At 47.2% G+C, this 14,790-nt stretch overlaps 1 protein-coding gene and 1 long non-coding RNA gene across 2 annotated transcripts; one reads left to right on the forward strand and one right to left on the reverse strand.

Annotated features, from left to right (window-relative positions):
* The first annotated feature begins 438 nt into the window (after positions 1 to 438).
* On the forward strand, positions 439 to 4,826 carry LOC141946155 (uncharacterized). Its single transcript, XR_012629740.1, has 3 exons — positions 439 to 505; positions 3,412 to 3,488; positions 3,967 to 4,826. It is a non-coding gene; the product is annotated as an uncharacterized LOC141946155 (long non-coding RNA).
* A 5,896-nt stretch (positions 4,827 to 10,722) lies between these two features.
* On the reverse strand, positions 10,723 to 12,607 carry NKX1-2 (NK1 homeobox 2). The gene is made up of 3 exons (XM_074874059.1): positions 12,490 to 12,607; positions 12,229 to 12,390; positions 10,723 to 11,318 (listed from the first exon to the last, which is right to left on the reverse strand). Exons 1-3 carry the CDS (start codon positions 12,605 to 12,607, stop codon positions 10,723 to 10,725), a joined length of 876 nt encoding a protein of 291 aa, XP_074730160.1.
* Positions 12,608 to 14,790: the final 2,183 nt, after the last annotated feature.

Below are 14,790 nucleotides of genomic sequence, written 5' to 3' on the forward strand. Positions count from 1 at the left end.
GGAGTAGAACAGATGATACTGTGCTCTTCATAAATACACATACAGTTAGGCTCAATTTGCTAATATATTTATGTCTCTTACTAGTCTAATTCTGCCAAGGAATTGTGCCCTACATCTGCTGCCAAAGTTGAATGTATAAAGCATCAAAAGGTCATGCCTTAGGTGCTAAATTGCAAAACACATTTCACAGTCACGTCTGTTCAATGAATGTGTGGTTGTACTGTGCCAAGTTGCTTAAATCCAGAAGCAGTTATTATCTAGGAGCTATTGAAACCCCTTTATTTCTAGTTAAAGGTATGATTTTTTTTGTGAAACACCTAAGATTTTAAGGCTGACAATAAGCAATGACCCACCTGTTTTGAGGGTTATAATGGGTCCCAGTTCATTTCTAGTGTAAGGAAAAAAAACGCATAATTTTGTTTGTTGTATACTCAACGGGTCTTAAATAGCCTGATTGGATATGGCCAAGGATTTGCAATCAGTGAGGTCGATGGTATTTTCCTGGGTAAGAAATGCAGGTTTAAGCCACCTGTTGGTTTTTTTTAACTTTGGTATTTCATTAGCGTGGTAGAACGTTTATCAGTTTGCTGAAGTCATGCTAATGGTGCCTTCCACTTCTTTAGCCACAAAACCAAGATACTGGGAGCTGCATTCTTTTCATCTTTCATAGACTGAATTCTCACTCCACTCAAGAGCAGCCTTTTACCTGCCTTTAAACACTGTTTTTCTCAAGGACACTTCCAATTCTTTGAGATTCATCCAGCCATACATTTTTCAAAGGAAACAGAAAAATGTAGAAAGGACAGAACTTGTCTGAAGGATTAAATAGCACATATCATATGAGGAAAATACACATCTGAAAAAATAAAGAATACAAACTAAAGGCAGCCAAGCTGAATTGCTGAAGTGCTGCATCTTGCCACGTGGAGCTAGAGCCATACTGCCCTGAGAGGTGATTTCAGAAGCCAGGCATCCAGCCTCACTCCCAGGAAAGTGAACATGTACCCAAGTAAACACTGCAGATTTGTGTCTGAAATGCAGAGTTTCAGAAACAAACAAACAACTCTCCTTTTCTTGCTTTTGGATTCTGCAAGGCCTAAAAAAGAAAAAAAAAAAAGGTTTATCTGCTCAAATACAGACATAATAAGGAATGTATAGATGCAACATGTAGATGTATTTTTTAATGCTGGTATAGACTGCTTCTGAGCTTAGAAAATTATGAGTATGAAGTAACTCCCAACTGCAATCTGGTTATTCAACACTCGAGAGGGAGGGACTTCAAACCCTGCTTCATGTAAGCTTTATATAGGATCAGTGTAGTCCTGTGACTCTGTTTTCTCCTTTATTTTGGCACTTACAATCAAGCCACAGAAAATATCCACTTTTCTTCTTTAACTTTAACTTTAATTTTAAATTGTTCCCATTGTGCACAGTGGCAGCTATTACTGTAGATCTTGAAGCAGTTGCTCTCAGCTAGATGATATATTTCCTGCAATTTAAAAAAGGAAAGCAGAAGCTTAATGTGTACTATTTAGTTACCTGTAGACACCTAAAAGACTCCACATGACAGTAACCAAAAATATGGAAAACAGAAGACATGAAATGTTCACATTTTACAGTAATTTGCCCCACAGAAAAGAAGAAAGTCTTGACCTACTTGAGGAAAGAGGGTTATTATATTCATTTTGCTTATCCAGAAAACACAATTTGACATGTAAGTAAACCATAAAGTTATAAGAAGGAACAAGTTAAGTCATGCTAGTTGTTAGGAGTAATTCTGCAGCTCCGTCTCTGGCAGAAATGCTCATTGAAGTCGTCGGGAATTAGGCATGTGAAGAGACTGAGGAATTGCATCCCAGTTCCTGTGGTTATTTAGAGGTAGGGCAAATACAAGGGAATTACAGTCTTGGCCTCCTAAATCGGTTCGGCTGCAGAAGCTCAGTGTGCGCCAGGGATTAACGCGCTGCAGGACCCTTTCTTGAGTATAACACTGTCCTGGGCCTGCTGCAGCAAGTGTCCAAAGTGCCTCCATAGCTGATGTTTCGACATGTGGCACCAGCATTCGATTCTTCAATGACGTGGTAGTTTTTTATGCAGCTCAGAGGAAGAGTTCCTCACCTCGGGGCCAGACCCAGAGCAGTCAGCAGGTTGAATATGGAATTCATCCAAGTCATGAGGCTCAAGGTGCAAGTTCATAATTAGCTAAGACCAATACAAGTCTACAGGGCAGACAGACAGTCCCACCCCTCTTCCCATCTCTAGGAAAACCACAAAGGTAGTCTTCACCCTGTCTCCTCTTGGTGAAACTGTGCTGCCACTCAGCAAAAAAAATTACGCTCTTGGAGCCATTTTAAGGCAAAGCCAACGGTTGGCATATTGCCCTGAAGAACTCAGCCTCCAGTCCCAGTCTGACAGATGTCCAAGTGCTTCATACCAACGAGCTTTCCGAGAAGAGCATCACGTACGCTGCAGCCCAACCTTGCAGATGTTTCTGTCATCTGAACAAGGACTGGCAAGACAACACTACACAGCGAAGGGACTCTTGTAATGTGTGTAGGTGTGAACGTGGGGACACAGCCTGGGTAATGTTTCTTGGTTTACCCACTGTTGGAAAGCATCTGGTGTAATACCAAACGTCCCCAGGGATAAGACTTTTCTGTGGCAGATGTCTCCTATTTGAAAACATATGTCTGGAAAAGACCCAAGAAGAAGATGAAGGTGCTTTATTGATATGGTGATAAGACACCAATGGTTAGATGGGTGATCTCAAGAATTCTCTACTTGTACACTTCAATCTTTCATTTTCATCAATGAGAGTTGAAGTTCATGCAGGTTTTTCATAACGTCTTATATAGAAGAATGGCTTTCCGTGGCCCATGTTTGTATTATTCTGGTTATTTACTGACAGCAGAATTCTACACTAAGACATTCCTTGCAGGACAAGAAACTTGAGTCTTTCCTGCAGCACAGCTAGAATATTTTACAGTGCAGTGCATCAGAACATAGGAGCAACAAATTGTAATGCATGCAAAGCGTATCTGCCTCTCAATTTCAGTTAGAGATTTCTTTTTTAGCTCCTATCTTTCAAGATGGTTTGGCAAAGCATAGCACAACCCCCTCAAAATAATGCTGTTTTATTGGATGGATCCTAATTAACCCAGCTTAAAGCACCACGAACAACCCTTAGAGCTGATAGTCCTATTGCAAGATAAACCCTGAGCTATAGTTAATACTTATCCTCCCTGATTTGTATGTTGGCTTATTTTACAAAAATATCATACAAATGATACTCTGTTTGTAAGGTGACAGCGTGGATAACTGAATTATAGAATCAAAATAGTTTAAGTTATTGTCTTTGGTTAGGCATTGTTTCCAGTGTTTGAACTAACATTTGGTTATTTTCCTTTGCAGTTTATCGATGCCTACATCCAGAGCCTTCCACAAATGCAATGAGACATTTTATTTGTATGTGAAACCTAGATTTAAAGGTAAATTATAAGCTATTTCTTGAACTTGTAGTTAATTAAATGAAAGAGCCTTTGTACATACATTTCTGGTGAGCATCACATTTCTTGCACATCACATTACCAGGAAGACACAAAGGAGAGAGAGGGTGGGAAAACCAACTTTTTCAGATGTATCAAGACAGATTAAAAGAGCTGTGTATCTTCAGCTCACTGGTGACTAGTTTTAGATTTTTTTCTAGTTCTGAAAGTAGTGTGCCTGCAATTCCAGCAGCAACATGATCCAAGTGTGAGATCCATGAGAGCAGATAGTGGGCAGGAGTCTGAGAATCCACAGGACCCTGATAAATGGCATTTTCTAGCATAAAAATCAGAAATGGTAAAATAAAATCCAAAGAAAATCAGAGCAGGACTAAGTCAGTTTGAATTTCAGGCTTTCAAGTGCCTCATATGTGAGCTTGCTTCTTCCTTGTACAAATGTATTTTGATTTGAATCCTGCAGACCTTCTGCTCCCTAACTTCTGTTCTTCATTCCTGGATGTTATGAGGACGCTGATTTCTGGAAAAGACAACTGCTTTACCTGCTCTCCAGACTTAAAAAATCTGACCCAGATGGCAGCTATAACTGTCATGAGAGCACACAGAAGATGAACATAAATACATCTAACTGTGTAACAGGAATAAATACCTTGTCAATTTGGTTAATCTCAGGATTGAGCACTGAACATCTGGATACACTTTATCTCAGGGGCTGGGAAACTCCTCTCAAAATTCTGCCAGGGCACATCCCCGCCGGCCCCGCTGTTCAAGTGTTTGACATTGCTGCAACAAAGATTGCTAATCTTGCTAAATGGTGAGCACTCACCCGCTCGGGGCTACTGTAGTCTGAAACTGAAGAACTTACATAATGCCTCAGCCAAGTCAGACTTTAACTTGGCATCATTGCGGTGAAAGATTAGTGAGGTAACCTATTGCATCATCTGCCATTTGCTGTTACCTTGGGCTGACATGCTGTCAGGTCCTGAACTTCCCCATACAGGACTTTAAACTAGCCTTAGATTTTCTTGACTACCAGATAATTCAGAAAATTACAGGCTTTCTTGATACGTATTAGGACAAAAAACTTTGCTTTCAAGTCTATTGTTTTAAAACAATTTATTTCATAATGATTGTTTTCAAAAATCCCACAACTTGAGATATCAGAAATATGGAGAGCATATTGCCAAAAGGAAGTAAGATCTTCAGAAAGCAGGAAGATCTTGACAGAAATTACCTAAACTATCGTATGGCCGTTCCTTAGAAGGGACAAATAAACTAGTAAAACATTTAATCCATTCTTTGCTCTCTGCGGCTCGTTTATCATTTCTTCAAACTAATGCTCTTCTGTAGGAATTACAGTGAATTGCAGTATTTCTTGAATTCACTGATACCTGTGACTTTCAGTGGGATTCTGTGGAGGGGACTGAATGATAAGAAGAGCCGTCAGTCTAATGGCTGCCCACAGACACTAAACAAGAGGTGTCAGCACAGGTATTGGATGTTGGGACACCATCCCAGAACTGACCTAACCTGAGAGGACAAGGTTTCAACTCAGCTGACTCTCAATTTGCTATGTCGGGTGCTTAAAAGATCCACGGACACAAGACCTGACATCTTTTAAGGCTCCCATTTTGCAAAGTCTGTGTAGCTCTGTATATTCTCTCCTTTTTTTAAAAAAAATGAATGTTTAAGGCTTCTTTCTTTAAACGATAGCAGTAAAATAGCTTCTGTGATCAAAGCTACCATAACAAATCAGCATGTGTAGAAAGGAGTAAAATCTTTTATTTGTATTGATCTTCTACACAGATCTGGTGTCTTTGAATGTATTTCAGTATGTCAGAGGCTGCTTGGTGAAAAAGCACCAATCTTGACTACTGCTGAAATCCCTCTGCAGTGTTACAATATGCCTAAGCCCCACGGAATGCCACATTTTTAATTACAGTTTTCATGTGGCATTACAGAGGACACAGAAAATGAGATGATCAACTTGAGAAAGAAGCTAGCCTGGGAACTCTTCAGTGTTAGAATGGGAAAATGTAAGATAAATTGAGTTTAATATTTGTGCTACGGTAGTAAGCAAAGGTAGTGTTGCTACAGGCTACATGAATCACAGCAACCACAAAACAGCTCCTGTGAATAAAACCGCCAAGATGCCAACAAAGAGGCTAAGGCAAACCTGTAACATGCAGCTCGTAAATTAGTTGCACGCATCATTATCTTCCCAGAAACTTTTACTGAGAACACTACCAGAAATAGGGCCCGGAATATGAGTTTTCCGTGTCAAGAAAGTGCTGTAAAGATCTGTTCAAGGTGACTTCAGCTGATACGGGGTCATACTGGAAAACAAAAAATGTGTTCAGGTCTAGTGATGCAAGAACCCTATTATCAATTTTTCTTCAGGAGGATCTCACCCACCAAATATTTTGCTAGACGTCTAGTCTGCCTGTGAGTTGTAAAGCTGCTGAAAATCAGACTTTGATCTCATTCGTAACCTGTATATGGGACCAACGCAACGCTTCTCAATCATTCCTGAGTCACCTGACCACTTAGTGGGCTGATAAGGCCTTTAATAGATCAGCTGTTCTATTTTGTGAAGCCTTTGATAAACACATGGGTGCCTTGACTTTCATTGCTTCTCTGGATGTGGTACAGAACTGGCAGACTGTCAAAGATAGTATCTATGGTGTTTTATGAAATGACGTGGACAATAAAAAGGGCCTAGCTGTTGGACTGAGTATACCAAGATGAGTTTTGCACATACCTGTTGTTGTACAATGTGTCACAGAAAATGACGTGGGATTAGATACCCACATCTTTAAAAGGGACTCAACCTGCTTCATGCATATCCCACAGAAAACCTGCTGGCTGGAATCCAGCCTGCAGTAACTGATTTTGCAATGTTTGGTACGTTTCCTACTGCAGATCTTCCTAGTTGACACCTTTGGTAGTAAGAGGAGTTAGTTTAGTCCAGCGACAGCTGTCTGGAGCCTGTGAGGCAGCTGAGAAAGGGAATAGCCACAGCAAACCTCCGTGTTTGACTCCCCTGTGCATCAGCCACTCCACACAACATGGGTGCATCTTTGTGGGTGTGGATGGCCAAGAGGACATCTGCCAGAAGACATTGGTACGTACTGCTCACCATAAACACAACCTGTGCTGCCATCAGGAGGTGGGACTTGCATGTTCCACAGTGACAACAAAAATCAGTGGTCATTCTGAAGGAACTGTTCTGCCAGAAGCAGGGAGCAGCAGAAGGCCTCTGAGCTCTCTGCCTGCTTCTCCTCTGGATTCATCCCTGGCACTCTCTACATGATCCTACTTGACCTCACTAAGGAAAAATGCACAGGTGGAAACCATGGGATTCCATCCTCAGCTCAGGAACCTGTGTGTAGGTAGCACGTGGCTTATTACAGACGTTCTGGTAAATAATAATGAGAGAGAAAGAGACAGAGATCACTAGGAAGGAAACTTTAGAGAGGCTGCGGCTGCCCCCTCCCTGGAAGGGTTCAAGGCCAGGTTGGACGGGGCTTTCGGCAACCTGGGCTAGTGGAAGGTGTCCCTGCCCGTGGCAGGGGGTTGGAACTGGATGATCTTTAAGGTCCCTTCCAACCCAAACCATTCTGTGATGATTCTATGATTATACAACAAATCATACTGGTTTTCTTCACGAAAAATGCTTGGTCACTGACATTTCAATAAATATATTTTATCTTTTGTTCCTCAATGCATTTAATTGTTCAGTGTATTCTTCAGACTTTGCAAACCCAGCTGTATGAGTTGTTTTGGGTTTTTTCTTCAACAGAGATCTGAAAGTCTAGTTAAATTGACATTTCTAACATTTCCCTGACTGTGATGTTACGGTGTTCCCCCCATGTACTCCTTTCATTATCAGGTTAAATGAAATTGATTTCCAAAGCGCTTTTGTCATTCTTGGACCACTAATACTGCCTGTGCAGAGAGAAGGTACGAAACAGGAATTGAGTTTTTTGTCCAGAGATGAACACTGTATGAGGCAAGAGCTTTCCTTTTCTGCAGCTGAAGCACAGCACACTCTTTCTTGCTGTCCTGTGAAGCACTTGCCACTGCTGGAGGTGAGATTTGAGGCCCTGTGCCCTCGCTACCATGTTACATTCTGGAGTAGAAAGGAAGGAGTATAAGCAAAGCTCTACCTAGGGTTGCACAACCCCGAAGGCACCAGTTTGGGCAGTCTGAAACCCAGCTGTTGTTGGGTTTCAGGGGAAACGAGGGAGGCTACTAATTTTCCTGTTCTCTCCGGAGCATGTGAATTCAAAACTCTTTTAATTTAATATAGATGCATTTTTTGCTTTTTACACATGGGACTTAGTTGCGATTCCTGTTAACGTCTATATTCAGCTGTGAGTAAAGTCAATTTTTGTCTGTGCTTGAAGATATTGCACAAATCGGTATTCAGAATTGTTAGAGATAATGGATACTCAGTGGGGCATTTCCAAAAGTGTTACCAGTGCAAATAGCATCATCTGGGCAACGTGGTGTTTGACAGCAATTGCTATTTCCAGGGCTGCTTTGAATTACAGCTGTAACGTGGCCAGTCACCACATCCCTAACTGGAGGCCAAAGAGATCCCCCACCCGAGCAGCCACCCCCTCGACAAAGCAGGAGGGGAAGGGTCTGTCCAAAGGGTTTGGAAGCGTTTAGCCAGAAAATCTTTGGTGGCCTGGGATCAGTGCTGCAAAATCTGCATTCCCGCTGCTGTGCATCAGCTTTCTGAGGCTGTGCGGAGGTGCAAGTCATGCAAAGTGGGAACCGTGACCCATATCTTCTCTGGAATTAACTGTAAAACATTTTTGTGAATCTGGGCTGTAGAAGTGACTAAACAGAGTGGTGGGAAAAAAGGGGTTGGCATTTCTTGCCCAGGAATCAAATATTCAGGTTTCCTGTAAAGCTAACGTAGTCTTGCCAAAGGCAAAACCGCTGGCAAACCACAGAGCCTCGAAAAGGTTTATGAACAGCAAAACCACATCTCAAAGGAGGAGACTATTTATACGATTTGCATTATTTTGATTCATAATGTTCCCTGGGTTTTGCTACAATTTACACTCCTTAAGGAAAAGAACTAAGAATATGACAAGTGAGAGGGCACGGAATCTTCTTTTCCACCAGAGATTTCAGTACACTTCAGGTGACCAACCGTTTCATGCTCTGGAAACAACTTAAGAGCGACAGCCAAATGAAATCCACAACCGGTTTTTGCACATGCAGTGATGACAATCCCAAGTAGGAGGTCACAAATAGGTCCGTAGGACTTAGGTCTGGTCAGTCCTAACTCGAGGCAGGGAAAACGGACCAGACAAGCCTCCTAGAACCCCTCTCTCTCCCCGGGGGGCTTGAGCTGTAATTGCCTGCCGGGAGCAGACTGCCAGCTCGTGAGTAGCTTTGCATCCTGATGGATCAGACACCCGGCCCTGCTGGTTCAGCCACAGAACAAGGCAGCTCTGGCTGCATGCCAAGCGGTCTTCGGTAACTCTAACTGAAGTCAAATTAGAGTTAAAAAGTTACTTTAATCAACCTGCAAGTAAGTACATTCCTACAGGAGTTACGACTTCCAGAACCGTGACCCGAGGCGATCCTCGTGTTTTGTTAATAGCTCTGCAAATAATCGAGACGACACAGAGTATCTCCGGCGTGGAAAGACAACTGCAAGGCCATTTCAGTTTGCCTGCCCGCTGGCCTGGCAGGGCGCAGGCAGCAGCCATTCCCCAAGCCCGGCCTTGCCCATTTCACACCTCTGCTCCCTGCAAGGCTGGAAGTCAGGAAGGCGATTTCTGCAAGAGAGGGGTGTCCTGGGAAGCCCCTCCTCGCAGGAGGAGGTGGGGTACCACCCGCAGACACCTCGAGATCCACAGCCAGTGGGGAAGCAATCCACAAGGCAAATACTGCTGCACCCGAGTACAATTAAAACCAATTAAACACGGGATAATTTTAAAAACCTTTTTATTTAGACAAACACAAGAAGAGCTAGATAGGATTTATGAGCTAAGTTTTTTGGTTGGAGAGCCAATGCGTACTTTAAAGCATCATAAGGGACCGAGAGGATATAGCCTTGAACAGCGTGTTGTACTAAATTTGTAAAACTGCATGAGACAGATTTTTTTAACCCAATTACTTCCCGTCCGTTCAGGGACGGATAAGCCCCCAGCTAAAATTCTTTTTCATTCCAGTGCTCATAACGATGAAGATGAAATGTGATTTTCCTTTCTAACAAATGCTCCAAAAAGCAAAAAAGAAAAAGCATGTTCTTCTCTGTTATGGAAAATAGGTCTCGGCATGCTGGAAATTCTGTGTTTTACTTATTTTCTACCACAAACGCCCCATTTTTAAAGAAATGAATAATGTAATCATTTTCTCCGATTTACGTTTTCTTTTCTGCCTCATTTGGCACTAACGCTGTATTACAAGAACAACTGTTCTCTGCAAAAAGAATGATCTTTAGACATCTCATCCAAAACCTCTGAAGTCACTGGGAGTGAACTGAAAGGAAAGGCAGAGAGGCCACATACATTAGCAGCAACTGAAAACTCTCCCACTGACCAGGCTGATTTTCTACTCATCGCCCAATGACACGGAGCTGCAGTTCCCTGCATCATCTCAGACAAAAAGAAAAACTCTCTTCCACGTAGGATACCTGGCGGTTTATCGGTCAGAAGTCAGAAACAATAAGAAAGCGTGGGTCAAACAGGGCACAACCGAGTCCCACACGCAGATTCAGAGCCTGGGGACGTCTCCACCAGCGAACATCCCCGGGATTTGAAACGGCCGCAGCAGGGTAACAGCAGCGGTAACGAGTGCCACCGCTCCCGAGCTCTCCAGGTTTGAGACATGTGCTGGCAAGCCGGACGGCAACGAGGAGCCTTTTAAAAACCACCTTGGAGAAGAATCTGGAGGGAATTGGTGTCAGGCATGTGTCAAGTGGGTTACTTTTCCCATCTCCAACGCCTATAATTACATCTCAAACGTGCTAATAAAATCCAGTGGTTACAGCGTTTTGTTTTTTGTTTTTTGGTTTTTTTTTTCCTCTTGGGCATATGTACCTCAAACATGCAGCCGTGACGCCTAGAGAAAATCAACTTTCTTACACATGCAGCCACCTGAAGTGAAGATGTTGCGCCCCACTGGGCCGGGAGGGCCGAGGCCCGTGTCTGAGGCTCCGGGGCGAGGGGGCCGAGGCTCTGCCCCCCCCTCAGAGCTGCGGGGAGTAGAAGGGCCCGAGGTACGCGGGGCCGAGGAAGGGTGCGAAGGCTCCGCCGCCCAGCGGGAAGGGGGCGGCCGGCGGCACCAGGACGTTGGCGGCGGAGTAGGAAGGGAAAGTCTGGAAGGGCAGAGAGCCGGGGCCCGGCGGGCTGGGGCTGCCACCGCCCCCCGCCGCCGCCGGGGATGCAGCAGGGGCCGCCCCGTCGGCGCCCGGGTGTTGCTTCTTCCACTTGGTGCGGCGGTTCTGGAACCAGATCTTCACCTGCGTTTCGGTGAGGCTGAGGGAAAGCGCCAGGCTGAGGCGCTCGCAGACCGACAGGTACCGAGTGGCTCGGAATTTGTTCTCCAGGGCCACCAGCTGCTCGTAGGTAAAGGCTGTCCGCGCCCGCCGCGGTTTGCCGCACCCCGCCTCGGCCCGCCGCCGCCTCGAGCCCCGCGGCGAGCCCGGCTCCTCCGGAGCGGGCGGGCGGGCGGCGGGCTGGGCCTCGCTCCCGGTGCCGCTGCCGGTGCCGTCCCCGGGCGGGCCCTCCTCGTCGCGGTCCTGCCCCGCTGCCTCCGCGCCGGTCTCCGCCGGGGAGTGCGCATCTGAGGGGAGATGGCGCTCTCGTCAGGGGGGACGCCCCGGGGGCGGCCGCGCACCCTCCTCCCGCCCCTCACCCAGCGCCGGGCCGCCTGCCACCCCTCGGAACCCGGCTCTTCTCCACACCCCCCCGAAACGTGATAAACTAAGGGTTAAAATAAAATAAAGGGGAGAAAAAAAATACCCGCCCGCCGGGCGAAAGCCCCTCCGCGCTCCTCTGCGGCGGGGAGGGAAGGGGGGAAGCGTCGATATGGATTTCTTACCAATTAAAAAAGAAGTTATTAAAGTCCCCTTCTGAAGCGAAATAAATCCCCTCCCTCCTCCCCATCCCCGCGCTAATGGAGTTTCAGATTTGCGAGGGCCAGATCGATAGATGTCATCTATTAAAGGTAAGTTTTAATCGAACAATATTAGGATCAGGCCGGGGGAAAGGAGGTTTGAAGTGGGCACCTGCAAGCTGCGGGCAGGAGATAGGCGGGAGTCGGTAATAGGATATCGATCAACGGGAGCTCAGGCATCCTCCGGTGGGGACGGGCTGAGCCGAGCCCTCCCGCCCCGGGGAAAGAGGCACCCGGGGCCGCCGTGCTGGGGCGGGGGGCGGAAACACCCCGGGACGGGCCTGGGATGCCCCGTCCTCCTCGGGGCGGCGGGGGATGCCCCGCACACAGCGAGGACAGAGGGACGGTCACCGAGAACTTTTCCCTTTGCATCACCGAGCCTTAAAAGACAGCTCCAGCCCCCCCTCCCTCCCCCCGCGCTGCCCGGTACATCTTCCTGCGAGGGGAGCGCACCCCGACGGGTTCGGGGGGGGCCGGGAGGTGGGGGGGGGGGGTGCGTGTGTGTCCCCGCGTCTGCCGGTGCCTCCACCTGCTCGCCCCGCCAGCGCCGGCCGGAGAAACTCGAGCGCGTTCCTACCATGTGCCTCTAGTTTATTCCTCCCGCTGCCGGGAGCAGCAGCGTCTTTTCCTACTTCAACTCTTCCCAAACTTTTCTCCCGCTCGCCCGAGCGGGGGGCGCTGCCCCAGCTCCCCGCGGCCGGTTCGCGTCTCCTGCTGAATTTCAGGGGATCCAGGATGTCTAAGATGGAGAAGGAGATTTTATGATGGATGGGGGCCGCTTTGGCCCCGCGGTCCGGGCATTCCGGCATCCCCCACCTCCCAACCCTCCGCGTTTCACCGGAGACCTGCTGGCTCCCAGCGCGGAGCCGGCGGAAGGCTGCGCCGGGCGCGGAGTGAGCGGCGGGGAGGAGGGTCGGGCGGCGGGGTGGGGGCAGAGGAGGGGGCAGCGCAGCCATTGGCACGCCGCCCCCGCGGCCCCCCCTCCCCGCTCCCAGCCCTCCATCCCAACCTCCCGCCGACGGGGCTTTCCCGTTCCTTGCTAGCCCCGGGTTGCGGGGGGGTGGAATGGGAGGGGGGGGGATGCGCAGCGAGGTGGGCCGGGGGCGGCCAGGAGGAGCCCTGACACCAGACCCGGGTCCTCCGCCTGGGCGGGGATGCGACCGCACATGGCAGCTTGTCCCCCGGGGTCCGGAGAGCCCCCAAACAGCCTGTGTGTGTCCCCCCCCCCCGCCCTCTGCTGCAGCTCCCCTGGGTCGGTGGGGGCCTAGCGGGGCGAGCTTAGTCTCTCAGAGGGACCCCGAGAGGAGGGACGGCTCCTGCACCCCTCTTCTGCGCTCAGCAGGCTTGGAGCTCGACACCGTCCCTCTGGCTAGCGGCCTCAGATGTGAAACCACTGGGAGAAATGAGCGGCTTCTCATTTTGGGGCAACTCAGGGTTAGTCTGGTTTAGACTCTAGGCCAAGGGCTGGGCCTAACTTCCTCAACTCACCCGTGGCGTTCACACTAGGCCGAGTTAATAGGGAAACTGAGGCATGCCTGTGCCGGGGGAGGGCCTGACTGACCCTCCGTGCCCTGAGTTGTCCCATCGTACCTGTAACTGGGACAGCGTAGGCAGCACTGGCCAAGCCTCTCCACCCTGCACCACTCCCACAACCACCACCACTCCTAACCAGCCATGCTTATTAAAAACTTGCTAGCAGTCTATTTCTGTACCTCTGTATCTGTTCAGGAGGATGTTTTTCCCCTCTTCTCAGAGTTTCTGTGTTGGTGCTGTGAATCAGGCTGGGGTGTAGGTGAAAGAAGAGGCACCCTTCAGCTGGAGGAGATGAGCCCTTGGTGGGAATCTGCTACTTCTGCTTTTATTCCTAGGAAGAAGTGCAGACCACAGCCCTTCTCCTCTTTACAGGTGTCTCAGCCTCAGCAGAATTGGGCTTTCTATTTGCCATTGCAAAGGCATAAGCCTTAAGATAACAGGAGAGCAAGAAGATGAGATGAAGATGTGCATGGCGATGTGATTACAAGTAATTGTTATTGTTAATTATATGGTGGCAGCATCCAAGAGCCTATTTGGGGCTGACCTCTGGCATGGGATACCACAGGTGTGGAAGAGAAGGGAGCTCTATCCTGAGGAGTTCACACACTAAAGCTTAGTTTTAAAAAAGCTTATAAAAAGCTTAGTTTTGGGGAGGCACCCTGCGTGAAAATGAAGCTGGTGGTGAACCAAAAAGCACTGCTGTGTGCTAGTTAAGTATTGCTTATGTATCTGAAGTTCCTTGAGGTGCAGAAGGAGAAGGAAGGGGAGAGGAGCAGTTGCAGCTTGCTTCAAAGGTGAGATCAAGTAAAGAAAATGGATGTGAAGTCTTAGTGCAGATCCTGTTCATGTTTCTGAAACAAGATTTTTTCTGTGACACAATATTAGTTTCAAACTATGTGGAGAAATCATAGGTATTGTCATGGTAAATAAGTGCATGGCACACTGTTTTAAGAATGCTTGCAAGCCTTGGCAGTGCCAGAGATTTTTTTACGTTTGAAAGAAAAAAAAATCTAATCTGATACATGCGAGACTAAAAATACCTCTGTTGGAGTTGTTGTGTCTGCAGGGGCTGAGAAGGTAAATTGTAGCACTGAGATTAATTTGTGAGCTAGCAGACATCTTCAAATATCATCGTTTTAACACGTGCATGCACACCGGCCTGCAAACATACAGGCATGTAGAAAGGCACACATGAAAAAGCACATGTTCATGGATTAGTTTTAACAGTCTGTTTGAAGTTGGTCCGTTTCCCAGCTCAAGCATTAAAATTCAGCCTGAGCGCTGTCTTTAAATTGCTTTGATGCTAGGTGGGTTTCAACCCTGACCTGTCCTGACGGCAACCGAAGTGATGGCTGTAACAAGCTGCAGATCAATATTCATAGCGGGTGTCCTGGACTGATAACACTATCCAAGACAATGTTCACTATCGGTGGAGACAGCTGAGATATTGTGCCATTAGTGATGTTGTTTTAAATAACCTGATCCATTTCTGGGTCTATTTAATGAATTTCACAGTTTAGATATTATCTTTAAGGAGAAGCCAGAGGCTATTCCAGAAGCGGTGATGCAAATCAATGCTGCCAAGGCTCCTCTACTTTTCTTAAAA

The sequence above is a fragment of the Strix uralensis genome, chromosome 7 (genome assembly GCF_047716275.1).
Source record: "Strix uralensis isolate ZFMK-TIS-50842 chromosome 7, bStrUra1, whole genome shotgun sequence".
NCBI classification, from domain to species: domain Eukaryota; kingdom Metazoa; phylum Chordata; class Aves; order Strigiformes; family Strigidae; genus Strix; species Strix uralensis.

Coding starts and splice junctions, on each gene's coding strand:
- NKX1-2 (XM_074874059.1), bottom strand. CDS start 12,607: ATGGCTGCGCTGCCCCCTCCTCTGCCCCCACCCCGCCGCCCGACCCTC. Junction 12,391..12,489: donor TGGGAGCCAGCAGGTCTCCG/GTGAAACGCGGA, acceptor TCTCCATCTTAG/ACATCCTGGATCCCCTGAAA. Junction 11,319..12,228: donor GAATAAACTAGAGGCACATG/GTAGGAACGCGC, acceptor ATCTCCCCTCAG/ATGCGCACTCCCCGGCGGAG.